This window comes from Styela clava, chromosome 14 (genome assembly GCF_964204865.1).
Source record: "Styela clava chromosome 14, kaStyClav1.hap1.2, whole genome shotgun sequence".
In the NCBI taxonomy this organism is placed as follows: domain Eukaryota; kingdom Metazoa; phylum Chordata; class Ascidiacea; order Stolidobranchia; family Styelidae; genus Styela; species Styela clava.
In genome coordinates, this window is record NC_135263.1 from 126,275 (window position 1) to 150,344 (window position 24,070).

Consider the following 24,070-nt stretch of genomic DNA (forward strand, 5'->3'; position numbering starts at 1 on the left):
GACTTTGTGATCTTACCAAAGAAAATACAATTCCTACCTGTATGTATCGACTCTTCGAACTCTGTTCACAAACTGATTGTCGGCTTCTGCGATATAAATACTGCCATCATGTGGAGAAGCAACTATTGCAACAGGAGATACGAGAGAAACACGTCGAGAATCCCTGAAAAATAAAAATATCATGAGATGATGCAAGTATGTATTTTATATACCCTGTGTGTGATAAGGCGTATTTGAAAACTTTTAATTAGATGTTGAAGGGGGAAGAAATTTTAAAGAATTTTCAGAAAATTTAAAGATCGAAGCCTCACCTTTCATCCCAATTCTTTGATGCTTTTCTTGTACAATGAACTGGAACTCCTGCAAGTAGCGACGCTTGTTTGTTGATGACGTCGATCTTTATGACGATGTTCGAGTCCAGGACGTGAATTGAATCATCGTATGGATTGATAGATAGATCAGTGGGAAAGTCAAATTGAAGCTGAAATTTAAAAGATTAATTTAAAGATCTCAAAGTTTAATAAATCTAATCATTTTATCAGATGCATAATAGTAATTGCGGACTCAAGATATAAATTACGAAGGGGGAATCAAAAACAATTTGCAAAAATGTATTTAAAAATATGTTGAAGTTGAATATGAATGAGTGGTGTCATGATAGCAAAATGAGGCATCATAGCTACGCAAGTGGAATCATGATAACAATATGTAGCAATATAATAAAAGTATGTGACACCACAAATTGGTCATTAAAATACCACAAAAGTGGCAGTGTATAAACAAAGAGTGCCACTATAGTAAAAGAATGGGACAACAAAATACTGTCAGAATATGCAAGGTGAAATCTGCACAAGTCGTTATAGTTAGTTCTCCTCATTTCGTTTGGCTTTTACATCCTGATGACACTATTTGATCGGTCTTGCCTTAAGAATTTCCAATAGTGGTACTAAGTGAGTTTCTAGTGAAGAATCTAATCATACCTGAGATAAACTAATTGTTCCTTCACATGGCAGAGGCCTTGATGCTGCCATGTTGTTCGATCCAGCGAAGGTTTGAATTGTTCCGCTCGTCTCAACAACTCGTATCATTGTTCCATCTATAAAGTAAACTCTCCCTGTTTTGTCCACAGCAAGGCCTCGAGGTGCTGAGAGCTTGGCTGAGTATGCCGGGCCTCCATCACCACAGTTACCTGGGTATAAAAGTGAAATTGTTGAGAAGATTTATGAAAAGTTAATGTGGTTGTATCATTTTTATTACTTTAATTCTTCGGAAGGTGCATACACAATACACCCTTAGTCCAAAATGTGGCTTCAGATGAGCCGCCACTTACAGAATGTAAGAACTGTTATCTTTACTTATGTATTATTTAGCATATACAAAGGTTAAAAACCAACAAAGTGCCACAACAAATCATGTAAAGTGTTTTGCAGTCTTTAAAGCATTTCTAAAAAAACAGAAAGTTTGCTTTACCTTGCACTAACGGGAGACAAGTCGCTCCTGTTCCAGCCAGGACTTCCATGTTAGTAGATAAATCAGCTGCTGAAAGAATCCTACGACTTCCTCGTGGTTGCGGATTCATGTTGCGGATCTTGTAAACTCGTTTCCCGTTTGGATCTGAATAATATAGAGTGCCATCTAGTGATGGACTAACTGCCATGTAATACTGTAAAAATAAAAATAAAAAGAATTTTTTAGCTGAGGAAACTAAAGAAATTGTTTTCGCGGTGGGAAATACAATATTTTGTTATATTAAATCAGTAAACAGAATAAAATTTAAATAAGTTGGCTTCATTGGGACATACATGGTGGCACAATGTGTGATATTAATGGAAAAGTTGTTTTGGGAATAAATATCTTTGAAAGAAAATGCGATGAAAGCTTGGCACAATCATAGTGCACAACATAAAGCTATATATTACTGTATAAAAATAAAAGCAGTGAAGTGAACTGATAACCATCTGTCTTGAAATATGAAGACTGCTGTTGTAATTGAGGTGCTTAAATGCCTCAAATTTTGATTCAACTTACATGTCTAGAATGCATAGTAAATTGACAAATTTTAATCTTCATACCTTGTGTGGTGGATTCCTTAAGAACAACAAACTGCTGACGTGTCCTCTTCTGTCAATCTTCCGTATGTAATTATAATCTCCAACATAAACGCTTCCGAATGCATCACAAGCTAAGGATACAGGAGCTAGGAGTTTTGCTGAGGATGCAGGACCTGAAACATTGAAGGATGGGAATAGGAGAGAGAAATACCATAAAGACTTAACTATGTTGGGGTCAAAGGTTTCAAATCTCAGGTTTGAATCCCATGTCCACCATTAGGGCATGTAAAGATACAAGATAGAAAATGCATATTACCATATGGATAAGAATTGGAGTGTCTTTAGTTACTATGGGAGTTGCCAAATCTACATAAAAAAGTTCAAAATGCTTGGAAGCAATTACTGGAATAAGTGAAACAATTTTACAAGGCAATGCGCAAAAATTCCCTTCCTTAAAAGAAGCGGAGGTATAGGGCAGTGCCTATATAAAAAGTGTTGTATCTAAATGAATCGAACTTAGGAATCCTCTTACCATTGCAACCATCACATGAGGAATGTCTCTGCAGCCCAGTCCCCATCACAGTCGACATCATGGGCGGCTGCCTATCCAGTTGCATGGTTCCACCGTTACCAAGATGAACCACACCATTATGGTATGTATGGTGAATGTTCAATGACCAACCTCCTACTTCCTGGGTCATCACAGGATCATGACCTTTGATAGCGGTCAAATGATAATCCCAGACGACCGAAGGACACATTTCGTATTCATATCCGACTTCAACTGCAAAGTAAGATAATTAATTTAAGAAAACTATGTTAAAAAATGAATCAAGAAAAATTATTACGAAAAAAGGTTTAAAATATTTTAAGACAAATTTGCTTCAGATTACATTGTAATTGTTAACAATAGATTGTTGAGTTGTCGTGGTAATAAATGTATCGCCCAAAATTTCTTGCTATCAATTTCAATATACATCAAGAAAAACTGGGAATTGACAGGACTGGTACCTATGAATTTGCTTATGAACACCATCTCAGGTGACTCATACAAATAGCAATGAGGAATTACCGTAGTTAATGATGCAAAGTCATATATATAACTTGCGGTTGAAAGAAAAGAAATCAAAAGTATAAATATATGTTGCTTTTACAAAGCTTTAAAAATTAGCTAAAAACAAATCTCACTTTTAGCTGTGACGGCTCCATAAACTTTCTGTCCATATGCATCATGTCTCGACCAGATGAAGGAATATTTTAATTCAGGGATCGGTTCGAACATTTTTTCGAGCAAAATGCCTTGTATTGAGATTCGGAGATGAACTCTTCGTAGATTGGTAGCAACATCTAGTGGTGTGAGTTGGACATCAATTTTTGACTTATAACCCGAAGTCCGACTGCTGAGGTAAACGAGATCAACTCCAGAGAATGGTAGGGCGATGGTTTCTCGCACAGCCTGATTAAAACAAAATATACTAATGTTAGGTTGAGTCTTTGCCTGCTTTTGCAACACCTCAAAGTCCAATTCTGGTATGAGGATAGTTAACTAGTAGTAGTGACCATATAGTACCTGCCTCATTATTTAAAACTTATTTGAAGTTCTGAAAACGTCAATGAATTTTTTCCTTGTTTGTTTATTTTGCTGTTTTTAGAGTTTGTTCATGATTTAAGATAAATTATCTTAGCTATTTCATCAAAAATTGGCATTTTTAGAAAATTAAAGTACAATTTAAAGTATCTCAACCAAAGATACAAATAAATTGGCCCAACTGGAAAATAAGCTTTCATAGCAGATCTTACTTGAGTCTCTGGAATGACCGATCCCCTGTCATCACAGTTATCAGCAGTGAATGCCTGAACGTCCATCGGCAAAATTATCGCTCTTGGACGAGGGAAGACACTGACATCACAATTGCCTTGTGCACCATCAATTGTGACATCAGACTTAAGTTGTTCCGGTTGACTTGCTGTGCGCATGGTTACCGTGGGAACGATGACAAAATCACCCAATGGAACAAAGATGGTAGAAGATGTTGTCAATAACAACGACCTTTCAAAATTCAAGGTCACTGATCCTCCTCCGTTAACAATGATGTCATACCTGAATAGGAAAAAAGATGAATTAAAACTGTACTTTTGATCAATCAAGCATAACAAGGCGAAATAATCCAAGGTGAAATAAATGGTATCAACTCTGCTCAAAACACATCACTACTTCACAAAGGTAGAGACCCAAAGGCAAGCACACAGTTACTTACATTCCATCTCTTCGACTCTTCGTGTATCCATATCCTGGTCGATCTTTAATCTGAACTTTGACCCCGACGAGAGGTGAGCCATCCAAAGTAACAACCTTTCCTCGTAGTACTGATGTTTTCCTGCAATAAATATATGTTTTACATTATTATGATATCAATGGACACAATATGGCTGAACTTGAATTGAATTAAAATATCCGGTCAAGTTGAAATAAACATGATTAAAATTGGAATTACAAAGACAGGACAAAAAAAATCAAAGCATAAATAGGCAATGCTCGCGAAGTTTATTCCCAATTTGGTTATATGCAATGGGGTTTTGGGTTGAGATGAGTAAACTATTTTTATATTTATCCCATGGGAGCGAAAGAACCCTCAAGGTGGCTTAAGCGCAGGACAGTCCTAGCCCAATCTCCGATTGTGAGTTATAGGAACAAATATAGGAACAAGTAATCACAAGAAAAGTAATTCAATCCTACAAACCTGCCAACCTATGCTGGAAAACTGGTATATGATAGCAAGATGCAATAACTATTACACTCAGAAAAGCACAAAAGGTATTTTCAACTTACTCTGGATTAAAAGCAGAAGATGATCTTATAAACTGGACATTTGATGAGGATTTGATTAGAAATTTGATGCTGTCATGAAAAGATGGCGGAGGAAGATGTTTTGTTCGACTGACTTCGCGTTGGATAACTTGCGCTGGGTCAGAAGCTCCTCTGCACTGCTGACTTGACTTGCATGAGGGATTCTCACAACAGTCTGGGTCATGGCAGTCAATCAATGTATCTGTTATAAATATGAGATAAGATAAGAATGGGAAGGTGATAAGATTGTTTATCAGTTGTTTTGATTCATGATTTGATTCAAAATGCATTATTGAATGCAGTATTATTTAGTACCCATACAAAGCCCCAAGGCTCGATGAGAGAAACCTGGGGGGTTCGCAAGCTATTCGTTTACTTATTAAAACGGAATATTCTTTCAATACAAAGCAGCAAGTCAACCTCTTCTCGCTTCAAGAGCTCCATGACACCAAGATTTTGAGAACCTCTCATTTAGTAGATTGTGGTTAAACAGAAAGATATCATCAGTACATATAAAATTGCACAAGTTATGCTAACCAAATGCGGTTCAAGTCCTTAAAATTGTTACAGTTTGCACCTGGGGCCTTTTTCGAAAAGAAGCTATGAAACCCATGATAAATGTGCAGAAATAAAAAGTAGTAAAGCCTGCAATACCTCTGTCATTATCTCTCCCATCAGTGCATTCCATTTCAACCTGAATATCACATTCCTGTCCCTTCCACCCATGTTGGCAGGAACAAAACCATTCACCATCAGCATTCTTAGAACAGTGTCCATGGCTTCCACAGTTGTTTGGGCAACCCTCTATAGAACAAAGAAAATTGGTTGAATATATGGACTCAAAGGTGCTGTGCTGGCCTTAAGGCCTCAATGTACAGTTGTATCCCATCTTACTTTACTTTTAAGGTTCTAAAGTTAATGAAAACATAAAATTCTCTATGATGTATCAGCAAATGAAAATATTCTCTTAGTTGATCAAAGACTAATTTTCACTATCTGGTCTCACTCACCAAAAGTGCACATATCTCCATTCCATCCAATGTTGCAGACACATTTGCCATTGGAGCAGGTTCCATGTTCATAACATCGTGAGTGACACATTCTCTCATCACATGCTGGTCCTGTCCACCCCTCGTTACATTGGCAGGAACCAGAGATGCAGCTTCCATGCTCAGGATGGCAGGTGGGTAAGCAGGGTGCTATAGGAGATATGGTACTTGCTGTAGTTTGTGTGTTTTTTATAAAATTCATGTGTGTGTATGTGTAATGATGTCATAATAATAATATAGACATTGTTTGATGATGTCATAACAATGATGTAAACATTGTTTGATGAGGTCATAATCAAAGTTGAGTAAGATGAATTGATGATCAACATGGTGATTGTGACAAAATCAATTGAGGTAATTAAAAAATTAAACATTGTGATGTCATGTAGAATGTTTGTGATGTCATAATGTGTAGTAGAAAATAGTGAATTTGATATGGAAATATACATTTTGATGTCATAATGTGGTAAATGATGTCATAATGTGTAATAGAGAATAGTGAATTTGATTTCATAATGTGGTGTGTGATGTCATAAACAATGATGCGAGCAAAAGAGGGATGCAAAAGAAAACAAAGAAATATTGTTAGTTCAAACCAAACCAAACTACTGCTACAGTTAAATCACTGCATGAAATCTACTAAATGAAATGAAAGGATTGTCACTACAAAATGTCTTGGCTTTCCAAAACAAAAGACAGAACATATGAATTCTATGTACAAGAACAAATATTTAGATGCTCTACAAGGGGGAGGGGGGTGCAAAAAGTAAAAGTTTACAGAAATATGATATTCTAATGACAAATATGACATCGTGTTACAAAATATGGTCCATGATAACTTTAAAAGGCGCTCCCGAAGTATGTGCACCAAGATGGCACCTGAACCCTAACCTGGTACACATACTATGTTCAGGTTGTGCGCCATCTTGCTGCACATACTTCTGGAGCTCCCTTTAAAATTGCCTATTTCTCCCCAGCATCTTGACCGCTTCAAGACTCGCATCAACCAGTATTTTCAAACAAGTAATTCTTTCGAGTCTCAGTAACTATTGACACATTAGTGGTTGCCATAACTTTGCTCAGAGATTAATCTTCTATATTTCTGACTGAGTGCATGTGGCCTTGCCTAAAGGAAATTTTTATGAAAAAAATATATGCTATGTCATACATACATAGCATACAGAATTTCCTTACAGACTCTAAATGAAAAATGCGACAGAATGAAATGAATTCATCTACTGAGGCTACATGAATAGAAAAGTTGTTGCCAACAGTCTAACAAATGGATGTTTGTTGTTCACAATTCTGTGAGCAAAGTCATTAACTAGGAGCATTTAAAATAGATAAATGAGCAACTGGTGAGAAGTAAACGATACAAGTTTTTTTCAATGTTAGTCCATGTGGACTTACATGGGTATCAGGATGTTGTGTACTGAACTGTATGTCAGAAATAACATAATACATTTCCACAGATTAGAAATTTGTAAGCTTTTGTTAGATCGTGGTCCAATCATGGTTATATTTATATAATATGGATTTACTTAACCAGGACAATAAATGTGTATGTGTGTGAAAAAAGGGGCATTTAGACAGACCATTGTCATATATGGTTTGCTTTTTACCAGTTGTGCTATAATAGAAAAATATATACCTAATTGGAGAAATTTTTATTAACCTCCTAGTATTATAGACACAAAAAATCACTAAAGCTTTCAAAATATCACACAAGATTCCAGACGAGCTGTTTGTAAAAATACACAAAGCCACTCTGCTACAGGTAATAACTATAGAGCAACGGTTTTCAACCAGGGTTTTGCGGCAGCCTAGCTATCCGCCAGTACATAGTCCAGGGGTTCCGCAAGTTTTCATTCAAATTCAAAGTCCATATTAGTATATAAATACTGTTCAAAATACAATCAAATAGTTTGCCACTACTATTTAAAAAAAAAAGTTGTTTTGCCAGAATAAGGTTTGCTTGTATATTTATAGTCCATACAATAAAAACAATAGAAGACAATTAAACTATTGCGCAGGGGTTCCTATGAAATGTCTCGTTGGGGTTCCGCTCACCAAAAAAGGGTTGAAAACCAATGTTCTAGAGAGAGTAGAAGGATTTAACAAAAACCAAACCAACCTTGTGAGCAAGTCCTTCCACTCCATCCGGGATTGCACAGACATTGTCCGTTACTGTACGTTCCGTGTCCACTACATTTCTCAAAACATCCTGAATCCTCGACGTCGCATGATTTTCCTTTCCAACCTCGATCGCAGTGGCAAACACCGTCGACACAAACACCGTGATCAGAACAATTTGGAGGAATGCAAGTAACTGAAAAATAATCGATTTATTTTAAATATTTAATTCAAAAAATTATTACAATGATTTTCACCCAGGTGGATGATTATCATTCTTTATCCAGGCATTTCAACCATTTCCATACTTATCTTAGAATTGGTAACTGCACAGGCCATGGCCAGCGTATAATCAAGCTATCTTAGTGGCAGATTACAAAAACCTAGAACAATGTTTCATTTTTCCCCCGGGTCTAAGAACCTTCTTCTCATTTTATTTATGAACATTTATTAAAACCATCACATGAAGCTGCCTTAGGATAGGATTTACATATTTATCCCGGGAGAGGGGAAATCCGATAAGACGGCTTAACCATATGGCGAACCACGGTCTCTCGTTCGGTTACCAGTCGGTATGGGAATAGTTCTCCAGTTATTTGTTTTGGAAACATGGACTTGACATCAGGTCTCTTCAATAGACCTTATAGGAAATGACATTTAGAAGATTATTGGGGTAGCCAGTTCTCTTTCCCAGTCTGGATGAGATGACCAAGTGGATAAACAATGGACAAATTAATTTTGTAAAACATGAATTGAAAAATTCATTTCAGCTCTCACTAATTTAGTAGCTCCCTGACTTATTTAGTAAAAATGATGATATTGACTCCTACTAGTATCCAGTAGCCTTCAATTCATTTTTTGTTCGGACTAGAGATTTTCCCATTCAAAATAAGTTTGTCGGAACAAACGAGTTAAACATTGTATTTACCTATCTCGCATCCAATTCCAGCCCACCCAGGATCACAAGCACATTCACCATCTGTTCCACAAGTGCCACGCCCACTACAGTCTGCCACCTCACATTGGTCAGTAGGTGTTGCACAATCTTTTCCCTTCCAACCAGAAAAGCAGACACATTCTCCATGAGCATATAAACCCCGCCCACTGCACACGATTGGACAGGATTCTGTGAAATATGATTGACATCTTAACAAATCTGTTTTTTAGCCCAGAAATAAGTCATATTTCAGGACAATTGTGGAATTTACAAGCCAGCCACATCAAACTGCATGGTTGGTAAAAAAAGCAAGAACTGACCAAAAGTTATGTTAAGAGTCAAAATTTATCAGTTATTATCCAAAACATATTATTTCAAAGTGTGAGGGCGACATAAACATCAGCTTTTATATAAAAATAAAACAGTATTTAAGGTATATTTTGAGCCTTAAAATCGGTGTCAGTACAGAACAATAAGACAGTATAAGTACTATCAAATTTCAAAAACGTTTTTCGAAATTTTTGAACTTCAAAATTCGTGAAGCATAACGTAAACAGCCCAGAATATTCACACAAACCTTCAGCGCAGTCTCTTCCATGAAATCTTGGGAAACAGTTGCAAACCCCGTCAACACAGTCTCCATTACCATTGCAGTTGTTCAAACAGCTTGAGAGGCCGCCTGAGAAACAAAGAGTGAATTGGTGACAATGTAAGGAATATCAGTTGTGCTGACATGAGACTAAGTTATCTTGTTTCGAAGCCCTTGAGCTGATATATCCATATGTATATAACGCAAGGATGCTGTAGCAAGAATGAAGATGACTATTCTTACATCTATATTATTTCAGTATCAATTGGCAGTACAGTAGTTGCCAGAATTTTTGCTCAGAGATAAGTGTGAGTGAGTGAGTGCCTGTAACTTTACACAGAGATGAGTCTTTATTTTTGAGTGAGTGCCAGTACTGGTTCAGAGATGAGTCTCCTTTACTTCTGTGTGAGTGCCCGTAACTTTGCTCAGAGACGAGTTTTTATTTCCTAGTGAATGCCAGTACTGGTCCAGAGATGAGTCTCCATTACTTCTGAGTGAATAACCGTAACTTTGCTCAGAGACGAGTCTTCTTTACTTATGAGTGAGTGAGTGCACTACTTTTGCTCAGAGATGAGTCTACTTTACTCTTGAGTGAGTACCCAAACTTTCACTCTGAGATGATTCACCTTTTATTCTGAGTGAAAGTGTGTGGCCAAAGTCTCTCCAAAAATAAAAAAAACCTTCATAATCATCCAAACTAACGCAAAACACACACCTGCTAGTTTAGTAGCGATCTCTCCTTCTTCATTCTCCTCTCCGTCATTATAAACACCGAGATGCCAACTCCCCGATCCAAGAAATTTCACAAAACTCATCGTAACGGAATCTTGTATCTCTCTCTTCTTGCGTCTGCTTGATGAAGAATCTTCTGCTGGAACTGGAATCGAAGACCCGTCGATTTTTTCAAAGAAATCAAACTGAAAAAGAATGGACTTCATTTTATTCAATTTTGAATTTCACTCTAAACACATCTCTGTATAAACACCTTACACCATTTTGAGAAAAACATCACAGATGCGTAAGAAACTACTTTTTTGGGAAGGCCGGTGCAGTTCAGCATTGTACCATAGGGGTGTGGAAGGCCGGCCGAGTGTGGCCCATGTCAACACTCAGATTTTTCCCTTGCCAACATAGTTAAGACCAACGCTTTAACCACTAAGACCCAGTTAACGGTTAGCATTATTGTGATCGCATACTAATTTTCCATACAATCCATGGGGCGCTGTCATCAACCAAAACAGTTATGATCATGACAAATTGATACATGTTATGTGTCACAATTCATTGAAAAACTTCTTTTGTGATAAACATTCCCCCTTTACAACATCACCGAAGGCAGAGTGTGACATCATATTGACCTTTGTATGACACAACAATAATAAATAAAACCCAATATTCACTTCACTAACTCATCCATGAAACAAAATATTATTTTAACCCTGAATGTGTAACTAGTAAATAAAGTTGGCCATAGATGTTATCTGAGCATATCATATGGGCCATGCTTGGTAGAGACTTGTATGTTTAACAGCTTAAATACAGTGATACTTTCATAATGCTGAGTGATGGATTCTATTATATCTGGCCATGCTGGATCAGCTTATTTTATAGTAACTATTGATACCAGACGTTACTGGATTGGGATTTTAGGCGAGGCCCATAGACGCCTTGTGCCTGTCAGCCTTCGGATACAAATGCTTATTAAAAATAAGAATAATATATTTTATTTTTCATTTATTCCAAAAAGGGAAAGCCAATGAGACAAGCCCCATCATATGGAAAACCGCACCCACATCGATTACCAGTCTAAGTCGGGTTGGTTCCATACACATGCATTTAGAGAGTGTACAATGCCGTAATCTACCAGCAGTTACGTGAACCACCACCATAAATATAATATAATGACGCATTTCCAATGATGAGTGAAAGTCTACTATTTGTTACATCAGAATCAAAATAGAATAACAACAGATCGACAAAAAGCTGTATATTTGTTGGTAACACCGTTCATACGCACTTTAACGCGACAGAAGTCTTCCTCAAACCAATGAAAAGGAGACATTACTGATTGAGTAACAGACAGTGCTGAGTGATACTTCAATAACTCTTCCCATATTGTCTGGTTATGGGCATGAATGATACCATAACTGACTTTATTCACACGATCTTACTAATTTTAGAACAGAGAAGGGAGGTGATGTGGTATATTCATCTGGTGTTCCAAATAAGCTAATACCTTGCCTTTTGTAACGCTAACGACTATATATACTTGCAAGATTGCTCAAAGCAAGCTTTCGAACCGTCAGTGGTTGATTTCAATTCTTTTACTAGTACTCTTTCCGATTTTAATTGACGTTCTACTACCTCACACTGAACAAAATTGTATAAAAACCACCAATTTCCTGAAATTTTCCGCAAAATATAGATGTCAACTAGTACATTGTTTGGCCCAAACATGATCTACTCTTAATCCAAATATCTGCCTTTACAATTATTTTTCCTCGTTGACAGACGAGCCGAACAACATCGGGTCGGAGGAAATAACCAGGTTCAACGTCAATCGACACATGATAAAAATTGATAACAGAACGTGGGATTGGATATTTAACGAGCTTCAAACATGTTGATATGACCAAATGGTTGGCAAACTGTGTTAGAGTGGCAGGTTAAATTTATTGGAATCAAATCCCATACCCAACACATCACAGAGAGTGTAATAAAAATGTGTAGGCATTAGGCAATGATGGACCGTAATAATCCAACAGTAATTGACAAATTAAAAAATATAATGTTAGAGCTGACATGGGCAAACTACGGCCAAATCCGGCCCATTGGTTAATTCAGTCTGGCCCGTCCGGTGCCGCCACAACCAAACTAAAACCACATTTTGATATTTTAGATAAAAAGTAATTCAAGGAATTTGTTGAGATTGCGATTGAATTTAGTTTTGGCACAAGGCTCAATGCTTTTGTATCACTGTAATATTGTTCATAAAATGTAACTTTCAACGTCACACTTACGTGGTCCGCCATTCTAAACGGGCAAAAATTGTGGCCCTGATCCAAAAACCGTGCCGACCCTGAGTTAGAGTATTGGTGAAGAAATTTTCAATTGAAACCCCATGACCACTGCCTCAATGGGGTGTAATAAAATTATATGTTGTATACACCGAAGTTTAAAAACATAGCAGCACCATATTTATCAATGGTGGCTTATTCTAAGTGTAACTAAAAAAAACTTCTTTAAAAATATTTCTTTAAGTATCAAGCATGACGTATTGATAAAGAACTTCAAGCGCAAATTTCTCTATTTATACTCTCGCCGTTTATAAGATGAATTCATTAAATGCTGTTGAATTTTAATCAACATCTTGTTCAGTCAACCATTCATTTGGCAGAATCTTGAAAGTATTAATCATCTTCTTGTTCAGCCAACCATTTAATAGGTAGAATCGTAAAAGGTTTAATCAACTTCATGTTCAACCAACCGTTCATTTTGGAGAATCATGGAAGTCTCAATCGACACTGTTTAATATAAACAAGGTGTGAACTATTCTCGACAAATATTAACAGATGATTTGTTCGGTGCGCCATTTTGTTTTTCAAAGTAGGTTTTCATAACAACCCAGGGCAGGTGTTCTCAAACTTTCACGATCTCTGGCCCTTCACACCATCCTTGTGGCCCGGGTGGGGAAGAAGAGGAATGTAGATGAGAGCAGTTGATAATAAACGAATTATATTCACGAACTTAAGTTCAATAGCAGTATTTTGCGGGCTTCAATGTATCGAGTCAAGCGGTCTTCGATGGCGAGTAATGCACAACCATATCTATGCGTAGTTAACCTTCGTTATTTTAGTAGTTGTATCTTTCCTCAGAGACGAGTCTATCTCATTTCTGAAACAGCCATAAGTATATATGAGCTATAGTATCTCTTGGCATTTCAGTGGCCGCACGTAATCAGGAATGACTCTTCTCCACTGCTGAGTAAATGTTCCACGGTAATACAGCTTACCAGATACGTTTATGTGTATTTAAGAGTGACTGCATAATAAATTTTACGATTGCAAATAATTTTACGATTTTTTTACAGAAAATAATCCTTACCAAAATATTGATTTTTCTCGGCATAAATCGCGAAGTAATAAATCAAACGTCACATGCCTGACTGGGCGAGGGCTTACAATAGCCTTCCATTAAAGAACTGCTTTAGTCCTTTTTTATTCTTAACGATGAATTGCCCAAAGCAAGGTCATGCGTACATACTAAGCGAAGTCAGGGGCGACTACTAAAATGCCAAACGCTGCTGACACTATAACGAAATAGTGTGGAATTACATGTTAGTAAATACTAATGGACATATCTGAAGTTCCCGAAAAAAAAAAATCGAATATAATTTATCCGGTAGCTACACCGACTTATGCTTTTCGACTGTCGTTGCAAAATTTTGATTTATTTCATCACCATTGAAAGTCTGAAAGGCCTGAAAGCTACGACTCCGGTTAGTCCGACTCCCTACTCCGGGTAGTTCAAAAATACGACTCCTACACCAGTAATACATGTCAAACTCCGACTCCACAGCCATTTATAGAAGCCGTAAACCGAGCCCGCTTTCGAGAAAAGCGATTTAGCTATAGATCAGATCCACCGTAAGGTAATTTTATATCAATGAAAATCTTGGTTAAGCAGCTATAACTAACTGCGTGTCGGTGCATGAATAAATACGGCTTATTTGCTAATACTGTAAACCAAGCACGCTTTGTTAGATTACCTGTTAGTGCTAAACTTATTTTCAGTCGGATGAAACATCAAACTTTTCACGATACTTTTGCGCTATCTGGTCTGGGGGTGCGGGTCGGAAAAAAATGACCTCCGGATTCCCTTCCCAAAACAATGCATTTTTCTGTATAAAACATGGCAATTATTCGTAGCTTGAAACATTTTAAAGACCTTCGAAAAACGGACCCGTCGGCTGATACATTCTAACTTGGTGATTAGAAATTTCAGAACCCCCCACTTTGTAAATCCCTGGCTATGCCCGTGACCAGTTGTGCATGTTTTATTATAAATTAAAGCCATTTCTGCCTGGTGAAAGTGTTTCCTAAAATAACTTTAAAACACAAGCACAAGAGTTAATCCTCTTTCAATATCACGCATGAGGAGGCAAAGAACTTGAGCAAACAAAACCTAACCGATCGTGAGAGATTAGAGAATAAGAAGATGGACTGTGAAAAAATTGATGAATTTGTTGACAATTTCTAGGTTATTATGAAAAAATTATCAATGAAAATCATCAATTTGCTTAGCTTGCAGTTTACAACTGTTTTTTTTCACCTGACACATATTTTGGCGATTTTTATAAAATTAATAACATAAAATAATTCATTGAAGGATAGGTAACGTCACTGAACTTGGATATCGTGAAATATAAGTGAAGTTGCTGCTTTTTTACAACAGTGTGATTGACTTTTTAAAACGGATTTTAGTGAAAATACTCTCGTTTTGGAATTTTAAAACTAAATTAACAATTTTGGCAAAAATTTGAAGCATTCGCCAGAAAAAATATAAATTGACACAAAAGTTGCAACAATGCGCGCAAATTTTTTCATGCGGTACTCTCATTGTTTTGTATTAAATGAAGTAAAAATACTTGAACAATTGCCGATTAAATAAAAACCTGGTTAAGATATATTGAGAACTGACTTCATACCAAAATTGAAATTGTAAGGGGACTGACTTTATGGACATCTGTCTATAACGGTTACACTAAATATTCTTCTACACCTCAAACTATTTGAAAAAAGTTTATTAAATCAAATAAATATGAAAGCTCTTATTCTTCATACGCTTCCAACACCCACAATTTATTATCCATTGTGTTTGAAATCCTTGTGTTACGTGACAATACCCAAACCTGTCCTATTAGTCAAACCCAAACCCAGGTGTTTTTCGACACTTTGTATTAACCCGTCAAATTTTGGAAACTTTTAAAAATGAAGAGGTAAATTACCCATTTTTGACGTCGACCGTTCAGTATTTTGCGGCCCCTCGTCATTTGCCATCGACATATTGTATGTCTGTTTTTTAAATGAATTATTTTACTCTTGTCGAATTGTGCAATGTTATCTGCACGACGAAAATAAATATCATTTTTTTTACCTTAGTATGTGTCGGCCTGATTCCTTTTCTTCCGTAAACCCCGAGGATGGCTCTCCTGCTGATTGTGAAATTAAACTTTAGATGATCGTCACTTCCCATGAACACTAGAGAGCGCCAGAACATTCCTGCGGGCACGGAGAATCGAGCTTTCCTCCCGAGTTGAATTTCAAACGGAATTTCTGGACCTCCCGCTGTGAAAACATTAGGATTCATTGAAATTGATAAAACAACGTAGCGCTCCAAGTTGCAAGATAGAATAGTTGCATGCAAACCACTCATTCGCCCAAAAGAACTAAATTTAGGTTTTTGGGCGAATTCGCTCAGGTCAAAAACTGAAGACCTAAACTAAAACCGGAAAGAGAATGAGAGTTACAGGCGACCAATGCTATAGGGTCTATATATTGGTATCTGCATCAGCACAAAGGGACCTAACTCAAAGTGTACAGAGTACAGATAGAAGATCCACATGCGACGATAACGAAAATAAATTGTTTATCTGGGAAACAGGGATGACAACAGCAATCTAACAAATTGTGCAAGGTATTTTTCTTCATATCATGTAAGACCATTATTCAAGTTTGCTAATTTGCTGAACAAGTAATACAAAGGTAGAAATAAGACTTACCAGTGTTCCCATTTACAACAGTAACTCCGGCGTTCCCCGTCGGTCCTTTTGTAACCAAACAACTGACGTCGGATTCGATGAGTGGGGAAGCGGCAAGTGATTGAACTGGAAGTAAAATTAGAGAAGTTAGAGGATGAGGAACATCACCTTATTCCCAACACTTGTACTGAGCACATTTACCACCATTTTTCTAATGGATATAGGCAGAGCCTCCATATAGAACGTTGCACTTTATTGGCATTGCAAATCTGCCACAAAAATAAAACCTGCTGTCTATATAGCTGAGATGAATAGCGGAGTTCATTTAAGTTGCGATTAGTAAGATATATCCATCTCTATTACAAACCTGCCGTCTATATGACAGCACAACATACCTCTACAAAGGAGGCCATTCCAATTCACAATGACTGTTCAATAACAAACGGATTTGTTTCATGAGTATATGCACCAATTCCGTATATAAGAACTCCGTAATGGCAACAGAGAAAAATAGTTTAACAGTTACATTACACCCCCGGTCACAAACTATAATTAATATTTTACCTAAAAAGTACGCGACAAGGGCGACGAGTAGAATTGTGAAAAGTATGAAAGTGATGGCGGCGCATTTCCATGAACATCGAGATGAAAATTTATTCTTGAAACATTTGAAACCGGTGCTATCGAACTGCGAGTTGCTGAAAAAAGCAAAATATTACAAATTAAAATTTGCTTCAAACAAACCTATGATGACGTCATAAAACTATGACGTAACCGAATGAGTATAATGTAACGAATAGAAATTGTAATCTGAGAACAATATTCGTTTTCAAGTATCATCCCCCTTTTTGATTTTAACATGTCTACTGTGTCTACTGATGACGTCATGAGATTCCTGACGTATGTAGTAAACAGATGCGAAACTATGTACGAAACGCAAATAAGGATGTAATTGAAAACTATGTTGTATCAGTGCATATAAATGTGTGGACAAATTTTATTTTATTCAATAATAAGCAAGGTAATTAGAGATGACCTAACAATATCATATGGCATACAAGTCATGAACGACCGTTGGTAAAAGTATCCAACATTGTTTACGTTATAATGGTCCAACGTCATAAGGCCAATCGCATGTTTGCAACTATTATTATGAGTTAATAATTAAGAATCAATCGATTTTTGTGAGAAAACAAAATTATTCCAGCGAAAATTCAACAAAAAGACATAAAATCGATCATTTTGATTAAAAAACAATTATTTTTGTCTCAAAACATGTTTTGGATAAATTTAGTAACCGGTCTTCGGTCAAGCATAACAGGTTGTATTTGTTTGGTTCATTGTGTTTCATGAATATTTGAAAATGTCACGTGACTCCACACGTCATAATAATGATGAGCATAAATCCTAGATTGATGTGTTTTCGTCCACTTTACTCTTAACTAATATACATAAAGGATAAGTAATACTCTTAATTTCAATCAGTGGTATTTTCGATATTTCGCACAATCAAACGATATTGATTTCTTTAAACGTGGAAATAAATGAAAAATATTACCAATATCAGTGCTACGACATTTTGAGCGATTTATAAAAAGCTGATGAATGTTTCTGTGAAGATGCCAGTAAAGTGGCGTAATAATTAAAAATGAGACATCACAAAATATGAACTATGGCGTCATCATGCCAGAATCTGTTTAACAAGAGCCATTTGGAAGCGAAAAAAATAAATAATTGAATTATTAGCTCTTAAAACGTTTAAAATTTGACGTCATAATTAAAATATGACATCACAATATATATATAAAATATGACGTCATAATATCTTTTTGAGTGGCAACCTGACCGACGTCTCATTAGTACATACCCGATATGTCTTGTTGGATTGTAAGCGTTGGCGATCGAAGGTCTCTTGCTCATGAACCTTGCCGCTGTGTCCTCTCCACTAGGTGTCGTAACTGAGTGTCTGTGGGGAGGAGAAACCCCCGATGAGAATGGATAAGGACTTCTGTAACAGAAATACAAATAAATGGTCAATGATATACAAAGAAGAATCCTAGTAAAGCGATGGTTTACAAACGCCATATTGTCCAGCAACGACGATGAGCCCCGATGTTATCGATATACATTAAAATTACATTTAGAAAGAAGAATTCTTCCGTAATCGCTATCGTGTTACAAATGAATGCGAATCTCCCATACATATTTCACCTTCGCATTCATTGAGCTTTTAATCTAACTCAAATCCACACAAAAGATTCACCAAATGTGAAAAAAAAGGTTCGCACTTTGCCAGGAGAGTTCATGGTCAGAAAATAATGCCTTGTTTGGGCCTATTATAATCCGTAGATATGCCGTATATGAAAGCGCGAATTATCCGTGGACCTTACATGGTGAGAACTCATTGCTACTGGCTTTAATATACCCTTCAGTGCTCACAGCTTTCAACTGTGCAAACAAAAAATGAGTTGGGCCTTGCTTAGTACTCCTTCGTGACCAGAAATCATTCATGTGTAACTGGTCAGAATAATCGAATGTTATGGGTGGGCAGCCAATGCTGCTGTTTTGTACTTCATTGATTTTCGTGGTAGCATCAATTTAAATAGAAGAACAATAGTAGACGAAACGTATTTTGTAGGATATTGGTTGTAAGCACTATGGAGATTTAACTAAAAATTGTGAGTCGAACTCGAAAAAGTAGATTTTTGCCTTAAAATGTGGCATTTTTGGGAAATTTTCGCGTTTTTGAAGCCGTAAAAGTCTAAAAATATAATCTTGTTACGTTATTAACGAACGAAAGAAGGCATCCACTCCCGACCCGAAGTCAAGTGCATGTAAACAGACAAATATTTAATTAAAAACTCAAAGCGGACGATTTATCTCTCTCTGTCAGCGATCGTGATTTGTGACGTCATTATAGCTTATGACGTCCCATGTGATGTAACAACGAAATAGTAACGTCCCATTTGTTAATGATAAGGTAGGAAAAGTTATGCTTGCACATTGTATTGTTTTCCCCTGTTTAGATGAAAAATGTCAAAACCATATTTGAATATTTTCAAAAGTAGAGCTATGTTTCAAGTAAACAGCAGAAAAGACGTTAATTTGACATTCCGCTCCCGTTCTATTGTTTATGTTGTATTTGGCGATATTTTTTGGGGTGGAAATCCGATATTTGAGAGTTTTCGATACAAATACTGAAATACCCGTATGCTTGTATTAGGTTGCACTACTGGTTAAAAAAGCAAAGTAAAATGGCGATTCGACTTATATCGTCATGGCGTCAGCAAGAGCGACTTTTTATTTCACAAATTTTATAACTTGTTTGATCTATTCACAATGAGTGACAGGTATCGAATAAATTGCAATTTGCGATATGACAGTTTATCAACGACTTGATAGGATTAGAAGTGATCAGGGTAAAATGACGCATGAATAGTAATAGATATGCGATAATCATTGATTAATTTCTCATTATACCGAAAACACACTGAACAACACTGAACTGTAAAAATATACTAACAGAATATCAGGGTGAAGGAAGACGTCATTAAAGTAATACTAGTTACCCAGCAGCGACTAGCCTAAGATTAGATTAACAACATTATGAAAACAAACATAAAATGAAATAAAATGTTCTAAAATCTTCATTCCCAGTTTGTTTAGATAGCTGGAGGCTCAAGCATTCCAAATCCAAGTGGGTAATTTATACCCTTATGCGTCTGGCCCCATGATCAAGGCGCCCATCGTCCCGTCCGCGGTTCCCGGTGCTTTGAAATCAATTCCAACAACAGTTAGATCGTATGATAAAGATTAATACAGTGTCGGGGTGCTTGGGGTCGTTGCCAAACAAAACGAAGGCTTAGTTAGGGATATTTCAGCGCCGAGAACTGTATATGACGTAATGATTTAATGACGTCTCCCAGAAGGTATGGTCATAAGTTTTGGATCAAAACAAAGCAATATGTCCTATATCATGATGTAATAGTTTGATGCCGTCATTCGAAAGGTACGGTATGATTTTGAAATGCGAAAACAATAACCTTATGCCGATTTAATGACGTAATAACTTGATGACGTCATTAGGAATGATAAAGCAAATGACAGAAGATAAGACAACAAAAAGTCGTTTCAAAGCATTCCATTGTATAGATGTCATCTGCCGATTTTGATTAGTCGTCTGCTATATCTTAACAGAATTTTGACGTCATAAATTGTAGTAAACTTGTAGCAGACAACAAATTCGTTTTTTCATTAGTCGTTAGTCCAATGAATAAATTCCAATTCAAATGATGATTTTTAAATTATTGAGCCAGTTTTTCGAACCTATGAAGCAACTAAGGCCATTTTTAATCAAATTATTTAATAAAGGAACTCATTTTCAAATTACACTCTGGTCATATCATTGAGTTCTGTGTATGCACAGTACACGCTGACCACTTAGTGGACAGCAGATAACATAATAAAGGTCATAGACCTGGTGTTAAAGGTCAAATGTTAGAGGTCACTAATGTGTGCATTAGCTTTTGAAATTCCGGTATAATTCTTATCCTCCACCGAACGTGGGCCGTAGAAGTACGTTGAATTTTATCTCCGGCCCCTGTAAGTATGATTGCTATAATGTGGGTGTGAGTAAATGGACTTGGCAAGCTATTAACTTAGGGATGTCTGGAATGGGATTAACGCAAAGCTGGGCGCGGATGGTTTTTCAAAGATTTAAAGAAATAATGGAATGGAGGATTCGTATATGAACTATGCATGAAAATGACCTTAAATTATAATACTGATGACGTCATGATTTGTATTACGTAATTATTATCTGCCACCCACATTCATATCATGTTTCAATCTTTCAACTTGTTATAAAGGCGTGCCTTTCAGCTTTGTTACGCAACAATGAAAAAAATTTGAAAACGTTTCAAAATCCATTTCCGGTTTATCGTTGAAAATAAATAAAAGCAAGTGCTTTATTCTAATATGGGCCATACTTAATCCCTCGATACATCCACGATTACGTTACGTTACGTTACGATAAAAGCGTAAGATCTAGAAAGCAAAGCAACACCTATGCTTTTCATAGTCCATTGGCTCGTCAGAAGATTTTTCTGGTTAATCGAATCCAGTCCATGGACCTGGGACTGGCAACTGGTAGAACCATTCTAACTAAAGTCCTAAAACATGCCTTTATTTATGAAAAATTTGCTCAAAGCGATGTCACGAAACTTTCCATGAGTCTCGCCTACTACGAGAACTTCACGTCTCGACCCTAAGCCCGCTTAATACCTAAATCACCCTTTATAAAAAAAAAAAAAACTATATTTTGTCGCCCTAATACCTATCATTAAGAGTACTTTTCTTAAACGACCATACGGGATTGATTCTAAACTGACGTTTACGGCGACATTTTTCTGATAATCCCCCAATTTCCGCATTTCCATTATTTCCTCGTGAATTTCTCAAATAATAGGCTCGACATTGAGAGCTTTGGTTTATTAAACGCGTGACGGATTTTGTGACGTCATGCTTACGGAAATCCAAAATTTAATTTGATATTCAAGAATTGTAAATTCAAAACATATTAGCATAGAATATCTCGTATCAATTAAATTTAGATCCTACGCGGAAATCTCATAGACATGGGGATTATAAACCTGTGGAAATTTCACGCTTTGAATAATCTCTGTGGATTTTCATTCTTTTGAAGGTGCAAATTGTGACCGTAGTTATACCGTACATATATATCGAAACACCAGTCGAAAACTGCCTACACAAAATTGCACTCTTCGAATATTAAACTAAATTGGCAGAATTATCGCCTCTAATCAATTTTGTTTCTACGCAGAAAATCGGTACATGATTTTAGCTGCGTGGAAATTTGATGCTTTTGTCTCTTATACAAATGAAAAATCGGGCGATTGTAGGTAAAATAAAACATATAGTTCGAGCAATCGTCGTTTGAAAATACGTTCATTTACGTTCGCTTAAACGCAAGTAAACTGTACTTTTTTGGAAACAATTCTTCAGTCTAGAAGTCGCCTAATCCTACTTTTTAGCATAATTTGGAAATTTTATCTTCTTAGCGGCCTAACTAGGGCGACAAAAATGCATATTCGACAGAAATAGACACAGAAATGTAATTCGACCCCCAAATAGTGGGTGAAAAAGGACCCCGAGAACCCTTTTATGGGTAAGCATGCGTGCCGGATGCGGGTGCGAATATTATTGTAACATTATCTTCAAACAAACACGGCCATTGATGAAATTCAACATTATGAAGCTTTAACCAACCATGGCCCGAACATAATAGAAAAATTTGCTTCAGCCTTGGCTTGGCAGAGGATATTTAAAATTAAATTTTCCGGTTCTTAACGCTGTTAATCGATCGGAAAGACTCAATGAAGCGGAACGGAATAAGGGCCGGTAAATCCGATAAAACACACGGACAAAAGGACCAAAACCACAGACCGTTAAAACCGAATACTGCTCTACCGTGATTAAATTTTTGAAAAATATTCTGGAATTGAACTTCTGGCTGGATCATATATATAGCTGAACGTGCCATGCAACTAGCTGTATTACAATGGGTAGGTACTACGGTATCGCTATTGAACTGCAGGCGACCTCACCCTGTTTACTTGTATCAATACGAAAATGAAGCAATGTAATATTGGAAAGTTCCGAGTCAATCAAGTCTCTTTAAAGAATTTTAAACTTGCGATTTAAAAAAAAAAAAAATTTTTATATTCACAGTACAATAAGAGGTTGTGAATATATATGGATGGGTATTCGTTGCGCAAAAAATGAGTTTTCTCATCTTAGTTTCTGTATTTTCTTCCAGCTGAAGAAAGCTCTAGGTTCTAGAACAATGTTTCATGATTTTGGGAAAGAAATTCGGGTTTTTATTTGAAATTGGCAAATCCATGCCAGAGCACTGCCTCAAAATTGCGGTATAAGGCAATTCTCAAATAAGTTATTACAGGCTAAGCAATCACCAATTCAATTAATTGACCGAAGCGAGGCGCAAATTTTCAACACTGTGTCTAATTCCCATGTTTTGCTAAAAAGTAAAAACTAGAGAATAATCGATCATTTTTGCGCTGAAATCATCCTTTTTCAACAAGTAACATTAATCTTTAAGTTACCTTGTCAACAATGTTTATTTTACGTGATTTAAACCAAAATTTAGACAAATTTCAAAGATTGGGTGAACGTTAGCGCGATTGTTCGTAACGCCTCATTCCAGTCTGTATTGCTCCGCTCGAAAAATAGGCCGTATGTGCACGTCCGAATCTGGGATATAAGTACAAATGGGACCAGAAATCAGTTACAGTCATTCCTACTCAAGTTCTAGATTCCGGTTTATTACCTTAACTGAAAACGGTTGACCATTAAAACCGTTCTTACTACAGTACCGTTTTAAACCACAAAAGTGAACTATCGAATACATTCAACTATACATATAAAGGGTGTCCACAATGTCCCTTTGCAATTTAAATTTTGTTACGAAGTCAGTTATCAATATATCTCAACCAGGTTTGTTGTTTATCAGTAATTGTTCAAATATTTTTACTCCATTTAATAGATATATGGGTACCAAAACAACATATGGTATCAATTAATTCCTTTTGCAAATTGTTATGGATACGCTATATCTCGAGGTAGAGTACTTTCAACATATATTAACGATATAATGACAAGCTGCA

The 24,070-nt window shown here is 36.5% G+C and overlaps 1 protein-coding gene across 6 annotated transcripts in view; it reads right to left on the reverse strand.

Annotated features, from left to right (window-relative positions):
* LOC120341635 (teneurin-3-like) overlaps positions 1–24,070 on the reverse strand; it is a 116,976-nt gene that overhangs the window by 13,747 nt on the left and 79,159 nt on the right. For 5 of the 6 annotated variants that reach the window (XM_039410182.2, XM_039410179.2, XM_078119662.1 and 2 more), the window contains 20 exons: positions 18,235–18,375; positions 16,932–17,065; positions 16,389–16,493; positions 15,764–15,954; positions 10,323–10,524; positions 9,596–9,697; positions 9,010–9,207; positions 8,083–8,277; positions 5,910–6,119; positions 5,554–5,703; positions 4,882–5,101; positions 4,310–4,429; positions 3,852–4,152; positions 3,240–3,507; positions 2,584–2,835; positions 2,073–2,224; positions 1,471–1,663; positions 981–1,189; positions 312–481; positions 38–163 (listed from right to left, as the gene is read on the reverse strand). In XM_039410182.2, coding sequence (XP_039266116.2) covers positions 38–163; positions 312–481; positions 981–1,189; positions 1,471–1,663; positions 2,073–2,224; positions 2,584–2,835; positions 3,240–3,507; positions 3,852–4,152; positions 4,310–4,429; positions 4,882–5,101; positions 5,554–5,703; positions 5,910–6,119; positions 8,083–8,277; positions 9,010–9,207; positions 9,596–9,697; positions 10,323–10,524; positions 15,764–15,954; positions 16,389–16,493; positions 16,932–17,065; positions 18,235–18,375 — 3,639 coding nt within the window. The remainder of the gene's footprint in view (positions 1–37; positions 164–311; positions 482–980; positions 1,190–1,470; positions 1,664–2,072; positions 2,225–2,583; positions 2,836–3,239; positions 3,508–3,851; positions 4,153–4,309; positions 4,430–4,881; positions 5,102–5,553; positions 5,704–5,909; positions 6,120–8,082; positions 8,278–9,009; positions 9,208–9,595; positions 9,698–10,322; positions 10,525–15,763; positions 15,955–16,388; positions 16,494–16,931; positions 17,066–18,234; positions 18,376–24,070) is intronic. The other variant, XM_039410181.2, reaches the window with a different exon arrangement.